The following is a 14,702-nucleotide window of genomic DNA, read 5'->3' as shown; positions in this document are numbered from 1 at the left end:
CAATGGGTGAACACGAATGTACACAAGCACTATTGTGCATGCCTGTCTGAGATACCTGAAGTTTCCAATCCACGTGCACATGTCAGTGATTTGCATGCATATGGATGCTTGTGTGCAGCATCACTGTGTGCACGTGGATTGGAAACTTCAAGTATCTCAGACAGGCATGCACAATAGTGCTTGTGTACATTCGTGTTCACCCTTTGTACAGATGGGGCTAATGTTTATTTGTTTTTCTGAATGGAGTCAAGTTTTAAAGTCTATAAAAACTCGAAGTATTTTTAATCAGACTTTTCTCATCCCCCCTCCCAGCCTCAATCAATTTCAGACCAGGAGGAGTATATTGGCAGCTTATAGTTTTGCACAGAGAGAGTGGTTTTAAATTGCACTCTTCTGTTTTTGATTCTTCCTCAGCAGGGCCTCACCCAAATGACATTTCTGACCAAAAAAATTAGCGTCCATTTTAATTATTAAACGTTACAATGAAAGGAAATATCCCATTTAATATTTACAACAACTAACGACTTTGAAACGTCATTGTCAAGAAAAAAGGGGACTCCATTTAACATAGGGATGGGCGCATGGAGCCAGATCCAAACCTTCCCAGAATTCAAGGGGTTGGTATCTAGGGATTTGGCTCAGCTTGAAATACAGACAAAGTTTGTCTGTATTTGAAACAAGATCCAAAGTTTGAAACAAGATCCAAACTCCAGTAAAATTCAGTTCCGGGATTTTTGTTCAACTCCATCTCTAGTTTAATATAGGAGCCTCAGGTTTTCCAACCCTTAGACCATAGTACAGATCTTTGTCCTGACCTATAGTTAAATATAGGGTGGATCCTCATGCTGGCAGTATGCCTAATGCTCGGGCATGATATTGAGGAGCAGTATGGAACCTTGTCAGTTTGCAGCTCTTTAGTTCTGATCATGTAAAAGTTTGTTAATGTAACCAATGAATTGGTTTAGAATTAAACTTCTTGCAAGGAGCTCCTACTTGGCACTAATTGTTTGGAATCCCGGAAAGGAATTCCAAGGGCTGTTGAGATATAGGTAAGACCTTGTGTATTCTGCAACAAGCAGATCCTAACTTCTCTGCCTAGGGTCCTTGGTTTCTGCATCATGGCAGTGCTGAATTTTGAAGCAAAATGAACATTCTGGGGCAGCATGAGATCTATGGGAAAATGCTCAGAAAATGAGGGAAATGTGGAATGATACATAATATTACACACACAAAAAACCTCCTTAAATGAACATTATTAAGATTGCAAAGTCAAGAACTCAAAAGTTAAGAAATGCCACAATTAAGGTTGCCTGTGCAAACTTAATTTGCCCCCCTTGTGAGTATGCATTATGATATAGTCTTTGGTAACATGATTACATGCTATTTTTTCCATAGTACCCCACCTCATTTAGAGCACAGGATGGATGGTGCTCACTTAATGAGCAGCTATTCAGTATGTTGTTTTATCCTCATTGTTCAATTTGTGGTGCCAGACTTTATTTACTGCATGCCAGTCCAGCCCTGCTCTGAAGACAGAAGTATTAACTAACATATGCATTTCTGTGGCACTCATCACAGTAGTATCTGAGGGCTTCACAAACATTAATTTATCTTCACAACACCCTGTAAGGTGAGGGGGTGGTATTATCCCCATTTCACAGATGAGGCACAGAGAGATTAAGGTCAAAATTATGCACTAATTTTCGGTGCCAAATCTGAGATGCCTATGGCCTGGTTTTTCAAGTACTTGGCATTATAAAGCACTTTAGATATTAAAAGCACAGCTCCCAATGACTTCATTTGCAATTGTTAGTGCTCAGCACTTCTGCAAATCAGACCGTGGCTATATCAAGTCAGGAACCTAGATGAAGAACACACAATTAGTGACCATATGTGAAAAGTTTGGTTCAAGTGACTTGCCCAACATCACATAGGAACGTCTGTGGCATAGGCAGGGATAGAATCCAGTTCTCCAGAGCAGCATTCAACTGCCTTAACCATGAGATCATCCTTTCTCTTCCTGCAATTCCTTGCCTCATTCACTACACCCCTTCCAGCAAAGACATCAGGCATCCTATGGACAATGGCCTCCTTTACTACACAACTGATTCATCCCCAGTGTACAGTCCATCCTATACACAGATAAGGCAGGGATCCTGTGGAAATTATAGTATGTAAGCATGTAATTAGAGTGTTTTGTAACACAAAAGAGGGCCAAATTAAGGGTGCACAGGCAATGCCTTCATTCTGTCTTTTCCTAAATTTTGTGTATTTGACTTTGCAACCTTGTTAATGTTGTTTAAGGTAGTGTCTCATGTAATTACTAGGTTTTTAAAAAAGCAAACTGAAAAAACAAATATTCCATCATGTGGCATCATATTGACATCCACAAGGGTCATCAGCAAAGTTGGAACCTTTATATCCACTGCACAGACCTCTGCTACTTAAACTAATGGAATAACTGATAACAGTAGTAGGTTGTCGTCCTCTGTGTGGACCACACTAGTAGGGGATGGGACATGTTACTAGTGGGTTTCAAATATATTTGCTGACAACAGAGCTATGGTAAGACTCAGGAATCTTGGGTTCCATTCCAGGCTCTGGAGGGGAATGTGCTCTAGGGACAATGACCTTTTTGCCTGTTCCCCCCAAGCCTGACTCCTTCTGCCCATCCCCTACAATCTGTCCTTGTCCCATTCCTTTCCCCCCCCATACGCTTGGCTCCTTATCCCAGTTCCATTCTCTTCACTTCCACTCTCCAGGTTTCTAATCCCAATCTCATCCTCCAATATCAGTGTTCCCCTGGCTCCTTATCCCACTTGCTTTCCTCCTCTAGTCCCAGTTCTCCCCCAGCATGCTAGGTTCTTAGAATCATAGGACTAGAACAGACCTGGAGAGATCATCTAGTCCAGTCTCCTGAACTCAAGGCAGGACTGAGTATTATCTAGACCATCCCTGACAGGTGTTTGTTCAACCTGCTCTTAAATATCTCCAGAGATGGAGCTTCCACAACCTCCCTAGGCAATTTATTCCAGTGCTTAACCACCCTGACAGTTAGGAAGTTTTTCCTAATGTCCAATCTAAACTTCCTTTGCAGCAATATAAGCCCATTGCTGCTTCTCCTATCTTCAGAGGTGAAGAAAACACAATTTTTCTCCCTCCTCCTTTTAACAACCTTTTAAGTACTTGAAAACTGTTCAGAATTCCGCAGCAAGGACCCTTTGAGACACAATATTGGATCCTGCATTAAAGTGGAAAGATGGCAGCAGCCAGAAATTCATCAAAAAGCAATTCACAGACCGCTCTACTTCCCCTCCCCCACCTCCACTTCCCTGCCCCACTAGTTCTCAGTCTCACTCTCACTGTCCAACCAGCCCCGGTCTCCCTCCCCTAGCTCCTTAGTTGATCTCACTCCTCTCTCATCGGCTTCTAATCCATTCCGAACCCCCAGTTCCCCTTCCTGGCTTCCTGTCCGAGTCTCCTTGCCAGGCCTGTCCCAGTTTCTTCAACTCCCAGTCCCAGTTTCCCTCTCCCTCCATGTCAGCCTCCAGCCCCAGTCTTCCCCACCCCAAATTCCATGTCCTAATCTACTCCCTTCACCCCACAGATCTGTACCTTGTCCCCTCTGCATTTGAATCAGGCCATTTTTTCTTCCATCCTCTTATTTGCATGTATAACACAGGAGAGACAGACTCCTTGCTGTCAGCTGAGGTACATGGACCTGGCTCAACTCATAGTAGCTTATAGCAGCAATTACAGGGAAAAGCCTGCTCATCCCCAGGCTGGTGCATGCCAAATATAGTTGAAATCTTTGGAGATTTTAGCTGTTAAACTTTAAGAAGTCTCTACTGACCACATGCAAATTGCAGTTTTTGAAACTTTATAACTTGGCCAAATTTGAGCAGATGTTCACAGGGATGGCAAAAGGCACATCCTTGATACAAAGGACACTTTCCTGCCAAATTTCAAGCCCTTGCTCCAAAGCATGGGGGTTCTAGAGGATGTCTTCAGAACTTTTTAACACGGGCAAGACAATGTATTTTTCCTCAGCCTCATTCTCAGAAATGACTGAGCCATTTTGGCTGAAGTTTAATAATAATGATATAAAAAATAATAATGATCAATGATCAGTCTGAGGTAGACACCCTACATGGAAAATTTCAGCCCAAATGGCTAAAATTTGGTGAAGTTATAAACAACTAAAAACAGGGGCTTATAAAGGCAACCTTAATAATAAGTGGTGCTATCAGCCCAATCTAGACCAACATGATAGATAGTGTTGTTCATTGTAATTAAATAGAAATCTCTGTTTGTAAATTGCTTTTTGATGCATTTCTGGCCGCTGCCATCTTTCCACTTTAATGCAGGATCCAGTATTGTTGTGTCTCAAAGGGTCCTTGCTGTGGAATTCTGGGCCAATATGCCATGCTCCTTCTGTCTTCTACAGGGAGACCTCTAGCCTCCTCCCTCTGCTGTTGGGTAAAGTTCCTGGCTCCTGGGACGGGGAATAGCCATGGGTCTGGGTAGAGTAGGAGAAGACAGGAAACAGGAAGGAACAGTGTGAATTGAGACCCAGATAATCAAGCCTGTGCGGAGTGAAAGCAGGTAAAAAGGCAGAAGCTGGTGGAGGCCAGCAGGAAGAAGTACTAGGTAGTTGAGGGCAGGCTATGTGGAGCATGTAAGTAGTTCTTGAAAAGTTCAGCTTCCTGGTTGATTTCCGACCTTGAATGGGGAGAGGAGGATGACAGCCTAGAAGGTTCAGTGCTCAATATCTTGATCAGAAGCTTCACTATCTATAAAGCTCCTTCTGGTTCTCATAACTATGCTGCACTCCCACTACAACCAGCTAGAAATCCTGCTTCTGTGGGGAGAGATGGGCAGACAGAAAACGAGAGAGGCAGGCAAGGAGCCCAAAAAGTCTTGGATTGCAGTAGAGTCAGCAAAACTGCCCTATAAGCAGGAGATTGTGTTTACGAGGAGGGTTTCTGCAGCAACTGGCTCAAATGGCAAATTCCTCTGCTGATTCTCTGGCTCCAGGGCTGTGAAATTTGACAGGGCCCTGAGTTTATAGTACACTGATGCTGCACCAGCATTGTTCTTCTTGTATAGGTCTAGCTGCTGTAGTTGTGAATTTTTTCACTTAAACATACCTCAACTAGTATAAAGCAGGGTAGACCTAAGGATGTCAGTGGAGCTACACCACATTACATCATCTACGATCTGGGCCAATGTTTGACAGGTATATCTATTTTAATTGCTTCTCATTTAGAACAAGACTGTTCCCAAACTGTACAGTTAATATATTTAAACAGCATGCTCTGCATGTCAGTGCTCCATCTCCCATAAATCATGATGGAGTTTCGCCAGTGGCAGTAGCTGAGGTTCTCCCCATGTGTTTTAAATGAGATCCAAATGTATTTAGATGTCAGACCTCTATTTATTTATGATGGTAAATCAAAAACAGTTCAGCTTCATCCATTAGGAAGGGACCCTACTGCATATTTTCCCCCCTACTGAATTCAGAGTGTGTGACGTGATGTCTTCATGCACACATTGTCTTCCTGGCATCCGTCTAGCTAAGCTAGTTAACTTATGGCTCCTGCTGAGCAAGCCTAAGAAGGGCAAGACACCAACAAAGTAAACATGCTGGGGAGCTACTGCTAAACTTCTCAAGGGCCAGTCCCTCATCTGGTGTAAATTGGTGTAGCTCTTTTGATTAACCTCATTTACACCATCTGAGGCTCTGGCCCAAGGTTTGTCTCTTGTTTTGTAAGTACTGGGAAAATCCTTGGGGTTTTGTTTTTGGGTTTAGTTTTTGCCTTTTGTGCATGGTTATTTTCCTTTCGTCTTGTGGTGAATGAAATGGGGCAGTTTACTGGTCTCCCTCTTCCCCCCCCCCCCCCCACGCTCGCTCTCACTCTGTAGGTTGCATACTGCTTAGCATCCCATTAACTGTTGCACTGACGAAACTATGGTGGGTTCTTAACAACTTATGAAGTGTGGACAGGTGGTTTGTGGCAGCTGCTTGTGACTGCTTATCAGGGCTTCTCCTGAAGAAATACTCTGACTCAATGTTGTTATTATGGGGTGGCTATTTTGGGAGTTTGTTTCTCTGTCTTGCTCGCTCGCTCTCTGTCTCTGAAAGTTTTGTCTTGTTCCAAAGGTTTCACTTGCAGCTTCTAGCAACCTGGGGTTGGAATTCCCAAGCTGACATTGCGATGGACAATATTACTTTTGGAGTGAGCTGCTTCCCTGATGGTGAGTCACAAAGCATTCTGAGCATCTCAGAGAGTTTATATAGGATAATCAGCATACCACAGATCCAAGAGGTGCAAGTTATGGTTTCCCTACAGAAGGGACTCGGATTATCTGTGCTACATCTTATTGTGCTGTAGTATTTGGACATAGTGACTCTCAGCTCCTTCCCTGCGGAAGATTTCCTTCATTTACACAATTTTCCAGTGTGTCTCTGCCTTCTTAATGCTCTTTCTTTTCCCTAACCTGCAATTTCCCAGATCACATGTTTTGGGACCTTTGCCCATCTCAGCTGGAAGTACTGGCCTTGCAGTCCTCTCACAGGTAGAAAGATCATATTGCACTGCTCTTTAGTGACCCCTTTTGACCTACTTGCTTTGGAAATTGATAGGCTTCAGAGTCACATCTACTCTATCACCTTTGAGGGCGAGGGCAGGAAAAGAGGAAAATAACGGGACCTTGAGAAATCCTTTCCTTCCCCTAGTACAAATGCTTCTTCTCTTTGACAAAAAGGCTAAGATTATGACTACTGATACAACAAGTTTACTCCTCCCTGCTAGGAGAGGCTTCACATGTCACTGGTGGATGGGTAGTATGCAAGCAATCAAGCAAGGAAAACCACAAATACATATAATTTATCACAATGTATTCTGCCTAGAAATCCAACCAAATGCCTGGAAACACAGGAAGCCACCCTCACTGGCCTCAGGAATGAAGTGGGCCCGAAGTGCCAGTGGCATCTGATGGGGCTCACACATTAGGATGTTGGGTAGAATGCGCAGAGGAGTTAATTTGCAATCTGCAGAGCTGGTATGTGGAAGGAGGGCAAGGATCACTTGCACTTGGAAACATCAGCAGCTGGCTTTAGTTTTTAAACCCTGAAAAAACTAGCAGCTTTGTGAAAGAAACAGAAAATAAGGAAATACACAGTTCCTTTTCTAAACCCCTGGCTTGCATTATAAGCAAAATGTGAAAGCTATGTCTGACCCTGCTCCCCATTTGTGCACAGCACAAAATCACCAAGGAGTCTGTTGTCATTCCACACAATTGACTGTCTCTGCCCATGAGGGCTTCAGGCCTGCGGGATCGGGGGTGGTTGAGTTTGCGACTGAGGTGTGTTAGCGGAACTATGCAAGGGAAGTATATGCAGCACCCTGCCCACAGTGTGCCTGTCTCAAATCAGTGCTATCAGTCCCCTTCTTTGTGCTCCCCAGGGCCTGACTTTCTGAAGGGCTGAGCGCTTAGAACTCCAGTTTGAAATCAACAGGACCTGCAGGTGGTCATCAGCTCTGCTAGTGAGGCCATAAATCTACTCCAACATTTCTGCATTGCTAACTGCTGAAGGCACGTGGGTGTAAACTGGACTTTGGGTTTGGTCTGTAAACATTTCTCTGCAGTCTTTGGAACACAGAGATGAAGGTTTTCTAAAGATGAGACAGGAAATGTGATGGCAATGTGAGATGTGGAGGGAACACAGATCTAGCCTCTCCTCTCATTCTTCTGCAAAAAGATGATGATGGGAGCTCAAAGCATGGGCGTGTTAAACATGTAGGTCCAGGTGTTCAGCGGGCATAAATCAGTATTGATTTCAATGGAGATACAGCCATTTATACCTGCAGAGGATCTGGCCTGGAAGGCACGATTCATGCAGTGGAAGGACAGAGTAAAGAAACTGTGTTTCTTGCAAGACTCAGGTTTACCACTGTTCTTTGAATTCTCGTTGTGAGTTGACTTTTTCTTGCCTTTGAGAAGAGCCTTCTATTTATCTTCTCATCCCTTTAATTCAGTTAGGTCGCGGAGAAGCCCAGCAGCTCTGCTGTATTTTCAGTAATGAAATTCTCTCTGGCCAAGAGTGGCTTCACATATCACAAGTGAAGCCAATTAAGATCCAAGCAGAGAGAACTACATTCTTCACAGAAAGGAGGTGCATGACAGCCCGGAAGGCAGGATTTGCTTCTTGTTAGGATGTAAATATTAACACCCAAATCCACAGAGATACTTAGGCATCTGAACCCCATATTAGGCACCTAAATCTTGGGTAGTGCCTAAATCTCAGTTTTAGGCTCCACTGCAATCCACAAATCTCCCACCAAACCCTGTAGGCGCCTAAATATTCAGGATAAAAATGCCCTCAGCTCTTAAATTTCTGCCTCTGGCAATGCACACTGCTGCCTCACTCCAGGATACCTCTCTCTCACCTAGACCCCAGAGCAATTCATGAACTGGGGGGAGAGAGATGTTTGCTTGCCTTTCTTTCATGTGGGGCCTGATCCAGTAGGTGGCCCCTGAGTATGCCTCCTTTGAATTGGGTCTCAGTCAAAATCCAGCCAGCTGCAGCAGCAGCACCTGTGCCCACCTTATGACTTTTAGAGTACTCATATGGGATGTGGGAGACCCAGGTTCAATCCCCCCATCTCTGCCTGAGGGGGAGAAAGGATTTGAACAGGGATCTCCCACCTCTGAGGAGAGTGTTCTAACCACTGGGCAATGCAGTATTCTGATGTGGTGCTCCTTCAGACTCTCCTATTGCAGCTGTTCCACTGGGACTAAATAATAGAAGAGTGATTAGAGCAAGGGGACTGGACTCAGGGTCTCCGAACACTCCCCCCCCCACACACACACACAAACACACCATGATTGAGAGATAGGCACCTAATTCAGACTTTGTGGAGTCAAGTGGTGTTTCCGTGATTTTCTAGGTATCGAAAAGTTAGGTGTTGCAATGCCTAAATCCCTTTGTGGATCCAGGCCTAATTTCCTCATCCGTTCCAGTCCTCTCTCTTCTACAGAATGCAGCACTGGCTTTAAAGGAATTGTCTCTGAGCGGAAGGGCTGGGAATGGCAGATGGGGCTTCAAAGCCCTCATCTCTGACCCAAGAGGTTAGTGGGATTTGAAAAATAGATGGTCTATTTCTGTGGATACTGAAAGCAGCTCAAGGGACACCAGTAAGGATTAGCAACAAACAGATAAGCACAGAAATTTGGACATAAACCCTCCTGCTTCAGGGCATAAATCAGCCTCTGAAACATGTAGTTCTGGGCACTGGTGGAGCCAGGATATTAGACTAGATGGACCTGGGGTCTGATTCAGTCTCCCAATTTTTATGAGAGAGGGAGAAGGTATCGTAAAGGGAAAGGGGACACTCTCCTTGCTAACTGGCTAGAGTTGTGGTTTTCAAACTTTTTTTCTGGCAACCCAGTTGAAGAAAATTGTTGATGCCCATGACCCAATGGAGCTGGGGATGAGGGGTGTGGGGTGTGGGAGGGGCTCAGGGCTGGGGCATGGGGTTGGGATGTGGGGGTGAAGGCTGCCGGGTGGGGCTGGGGGTGAAGGGTTTGCAGTGCAGGAGGGGGCTACAGATTTGGGGGGCGGAGGGCTGGGGCATGGGGTTGGGGTGCAGAAGGGGGTCAGAGCTCTGGGGTGGGGCTAGGGATGAGGGGCTTGGGGTGCAGAAAGGGGTTCTGGGTTGGGGGGGCTCAGGGCTGGGGCATGGGATTGAGGCACGGGGTTGAGGTGTAGGCTTACCTCGGGCGGCTCAGTCAGTGGCACAGTGGGGGTGCTAAGGCAGTCTTTCTGCCTGTCCTGGCACTGCATACCACACTGTGCCCCAGAAGTGGCCAACAGCAGGTCCGGCTCCTAAGCAGAGGCGTGCAAGCGGCTCTGCGTGGCTCTTGCCTGCAGGCACTGCCATCCCCCAGCTCCCATTGGCCAGGAGCCAGTGCTCAGGGTGGGGGCAGTGCACAGAGCCCCATGGCTCCTCCTGCCTAGGAGCCGGACCTGCTGCTGGCTGCTTCTGGGGCGCAGCGCGGTGTCAGAACAAAAAGGGACTAGCCTGCCTTAACTGGGCAGCACCACTGACAGGACTTTTAACGGCCCAGTTGGCAGTGTTAACCAGAGCTGCTGTGACCCAGTGCCTTACATTCTGCGACCCAGTAGTGGGTCGCAGCCCGCAGCTTGAAAATCACTGGGCTAGAGGGCCAGATATTCAAAGGTGTTTAGGCACCTAATGGGATTACCAAAAGCACCTGGGCAGGTTAGGCACCCAAATCCCATTGAAATCAATATCTGCGTAATTAGATGCCTGAATACCTTTGGAAATCTCATATTGCAACATGCTTAATAGAATGTATCTTGAGCAATCACTGCCCTCTTGAGCACTTAGAGGCTCTCTGCTTTTCCTCTCTTACTGTGCATCGCTCTGAGCTTCACTGTATCTTGTTCTTATTAAAATTGCACTCTCTGATGTGAGACTCTGAGTTGTCTTGGCCTGCAGGATTAGATTTAATGCTGGACCTTACTTGTGCTTTCATAAAAGATTTGTTTTTATAATGGCTGGTCTGTCCCAGGGGAGCTCTGTATGGCAGGTGTTCAGTTCCTGATTTCCAGGCTACCACTCACCATGCTGGCATGGGGGGGGGGGGGCGGGACACGCGACTGTGGAGGCACCGTGCTTGGCTCTTGAGATTAACAGAAGGGAATGCAACAATTTGGCTGATTTAGTAGCAGCGTTCACTGGAAAATTAATGGACCAGCAAAGAGGCTGTTGGGGAGCTGGTTCTACTTCCTGATTCTCTGCCCCTGCTGCAACACAGGTTAGAGAGGCTTGGAGCTTACTTCATTTTGCACTGGCTGGGATCCCCAAGGGACCATACACCATTTTGGCCACTACCTCTCCCTATTACCAACACAACCTTTGCAGCAGGGGCTGTGAGAAAAGAGGTGTAGGAGAAAGCAACTTCATCTCTGTGCCTCTAGAAGACTCCCACGTGCTGCAAGGATTCCCAGCAAGAGACCTGCACGCAGCTCGGGCAATGATAAGGGGGCAAAACACGGTAGAGAATCTGCTCCTAGGGCTGCAGTGTGGGGTATGTAGGGGAGGGTGAAGTCAGATGAAATGAAAAAGATTTCTGAGTAAGCAGCCTCACCTGAACATGGAGCTGAGTGATGGAGATCAAAGAGCCAATTGCTCTGCAGATCTCTCCAGCATAGACATACCCCAAAGTGTCGTCTAGCAACTCATGATCAGAGGCCTTCCCCCTTCCATATGTTTATAACCCCCCTCCCCCTATACAGACACAGAGTAGGGGACCAGACAGAAGATGGAATAGACTGAAACACAGACCTTTGGAGCTTGCACCATCCTGTATATAGAACATGCCCTCCTATGCATTCATTTCTCTGCAGTCTATAAAATGCTGGAATTCTATGGGGTAGCAATAATTAATGGGAGCAGCCTGATGCTCACTGAGGCTAATGGATGTGGTTCTTGGTCTGGTGAGCATGAAGGAGACAGAAGGTTTGGAAAAGGAGGAAAGTGTGTTTGTTTGGAAATGCAGAATTGCCCTAGGACATGCTGTTAGGATGCTGCTTTGCTAAAGAGACAGACTGAGGCTGTGTTATGGGGACTGATTTACATTCTTTCGCTTTGGCTAAAGTGATTGAGTTTATTGTACATCTCTGGAGGCCAGACACTAAGCTGGAAAAATGATCTTGACCTTCTGGATTCATAATTAATTTAACTCAGGCCCTCAGAGACCAAGAGCCTCTTTCTGACTGACCTTACAGTATTGTTACTTGGGTTTCTTTTGGTCTTTAATCCCCATAGTTTGTTTAGGTTAATTTCAGTTTTTGTTACAGCTGTTAGTTTGACAGCTCTGTCAGGTGAAGTCTTCTGTCTATCCACAGAACAGATACATTACGGAAAGAGTCAATACAACACTCTCCTTCACTGTCACCTATTAGTGTGCTTCAAATCAGACCTGCAGAGAATACCACTAAGGGAGAGGTCAGTTCAGCTTTCATGGCTCAGTTTGGTAATTGGCCTCTGCTGAGACTGCTAACGAGGGTGTTACTTAAAGCTAAATGCAATGGTGGCTTTGTGAGGGGATAACTGTCCAGCTGGAACTGAATGAGCTCTGTTTATGTTGGCCACTGAACAGGCATTAGATGGTGTGATGGGGTGTACAAAGCTCAGACTGGAGAGAAGGGGTTAAAGAGCTGCTCTGGGCCCCGTTGGCTTCACCCTGCCACACCTGTAAAACATGCTGGTGTGTACAGTATCTGATCAATAGTGTGTGTGACTGTTTCTATGTTGAGTCATCTCTCCCTGTTTTCTCTCCACAAGCAAAATTTGTCAAAACGTGGCTACCTTGCCACTTCACGAAATCTGGAACTTGCTAAATTATAAAAGAATGAAAATGCAAATTAGAAGGGCATTTCAGGAGCTGATCTGCACACACACAAAAATTGGGAATCAACATTTCTCAGAAAACAAAATTTTGAGAACTTGGAAACCTTGCAAAATGAATGAGCAAAAAATGTATTGTGGAATTTCATGAGTGTTTTGCACCACTCTTATTAGTCTATTATTAATATTCAGTCATTACTGAGGAGATTAAAAGCAGGATGTCTATTGTCAATATGTAATATTCTATTGTCGATTTTCCTGGGCCATGCAGTCCCTGAATATTTTTTGTTAATCATAGTCAAGTTTATGTTTAATACCCTTGTTTGCTGCATGTAAATGCAAATCAAGGCCCATCCCTGCAGTTGGCTAAGTGGGGGTAGACCCCTGTGTCCGTGCAGCATCCCATTGACTTCAGTATGGCTTCATGCGGGCAGGTCCCTGTGCCTGAGCATAGCCAATGATCAGGACCCAAATGATTTGTAAGGATAATTGAAAACAGAAGTTCTTTAAAATACTAAAAACACTGAGCTATCACTAAGTTTCCTTTCTCCCTGTCCCTTTCTCTGGCTTCCTTTTCTCTCCCTCTCCTCTTCTTTTCCATTCATTCTATGACACATATGCACATCACATACACGTGATAGAACTCTCTGTTCCTTTTGCTCCAGTAGTCCATGTGGCATAAGGGACACCATAGTCTCTTCTCTGCCGCCTTGCAAAAGGGACTTTTTTATTTAAATAAAAGGATTGTGCCTGATTTATTTATCTGCAGTTTGGTTGAAAGTCTCTCTCTTTTTTGCCCCCATCTCTTTCTAAACCATCCCACACATGGTGACAGGAAGAAGACAAAGCCATTCTGCTGGAAAGCACCAATACCCACGGGAAATCAGTATCATGGATGAGACTCTGTTGAACCCACTGGAAGAGCCCTCCCTTTCAGGTAGATAGCTCCATACTGAAGCCCTGACTCCTGAGTAAAATAGATGGTCCTGGATCAAGTTCCTGCCTTGCAGATAGAAATTCCCATAGTTAATTACTGGATCCTTGTGTCTCAGGCAGATGGTCCATACTTGAGCTCTGTCTCTCACTCAGATAGACATTTCCATACCAGATCCCAGTCCCTGGTAAGTAGTCCTTGCAACAGCCCATCCTTATTGCTTTATCCAGACTCCTGAATCTGGTAAACTGGGCCAGAAATTGAGTGTTTTCAAGTTATTTTTCTGACACCAACCAGAGCATGGAAGTAGAAGCAACACCAAAAAGTCTGGATCAGCTCTTATTTTAATCTAACTAGTGGACTCATCATTTCTAGTCAATGCATACCCAGATAGAGGTTAAATAATCATATGGTTAAACACAAAGGGCCTGATTAAGTCCCGATCACCTTCTGTGAGGTGCTGAACACAACCAATTTCCAGCAACTTCAATGGGAGTTGAAGGAGCTCAGCACCTTTCAGGAGATGATCAGCATCTTGTAGTATTAGGCCCAACGGAATCATCAGAATGACTGGTATTTTCTATATAGCCATAAAAATATGCAGACAATATGCTCTTCTTGTAAAAATAGTATATACAAGAATTCCTATGGTGCTTAGACCATACCAAGGGCTCTTGCAAAGAATCCACAAACAGATGCAAACATTGCATCACGCTCCTCTTTTAAAAAAAAATATTATTAGCGGGTTTTGAGTCCAGTCCTGTTCCAACTGAAGTCCAAAATAACTTCAGTGGGAGCAGGATTGGACTTTTTACTTGAAATAAGATTTTTTATTAGCCACCCAATATTCTGCCTCTCTGGTCCCCTTTGGAATTAAACAGACATGTAAACAGTCACTATCTTATATACAAGGCCCCTGTATTTCATAATTTGGTGATTCTGTTGCCTATCCATGACCTCGGAATCATGCTTCAGAATCAAATCTTTCGTCTTAAATAAAAATGTTGGGTTTAGTCTTTAATGTTGCAATGAAAATCCAGAAAGCAAGAATCAGGTGCAAACCAATGCAGTGCTGTTTGCTTGAGTTTGCAAAAGCCTGGAATAATACTTCTGAGGGGTGTGAGCTGCCCCATTGTTCCTGTTGAGACATGTTTCTGTGGGTTTCTTGGTGACTATACTAAGAGATTCATAAACAAACAAATGTCACATCACACCCCATTCAATAATGTTAGCAATATTTGTTTAGAAGCAAGACAATTATAAGCCAGTCAATGTTTCAGAAATATCTGCCTTCTGCAGGGTTTTAAAATAATCAAATACATTCA

The 14,702-nt window shown here is 44.8% G+C and overlaps 1 protein-coding gene across 1 annotated transcript in view; it reads left to right on the top strand.

The window, feature by feature from the left end:
* Positions 1-14,702, top strand: part of LTK (leukocyte receptor tyrosine kinase) — a 154,116-nt gene that overhangs the window by 90,422 nt on the left and 48,992 nt on the right. The window contains exons 10-11 of the mRNA XM_039534376.1: positions 6,164-6,258; positions 13,279-13,380. Of these exons, the coding sequence (XP_039390310.1) occupies positions 6,164-6,258; positions 13,279-13,380 (197 nt within the window). The remainder of the gene's footprint in view (positions 1-6,163; positions 6,259-13,278; positions 13,381-14,702) is intronic.

The sequence above is a fragment of the Mauremys reevesii genome, linkage group 4 (genome assembly GCF_016161935.1).
Source record: "Mauremys reevesii isolate NIE-2019 linkage group 4, ASM1616193v1, whole genome shotgun sequence".
NCBI classification, from domain to species: domain Eukaryota; kingdom Metazoa; phylum Chordata; order Testudines; family Geoemydidae; genus Mauremys; species Mauremys reevesii.
The sequence above is the reverse complement of the archived record's forward strand: the minus strand, read 5'-3'. Positions and strand labels throughout refer to the sequence as shown.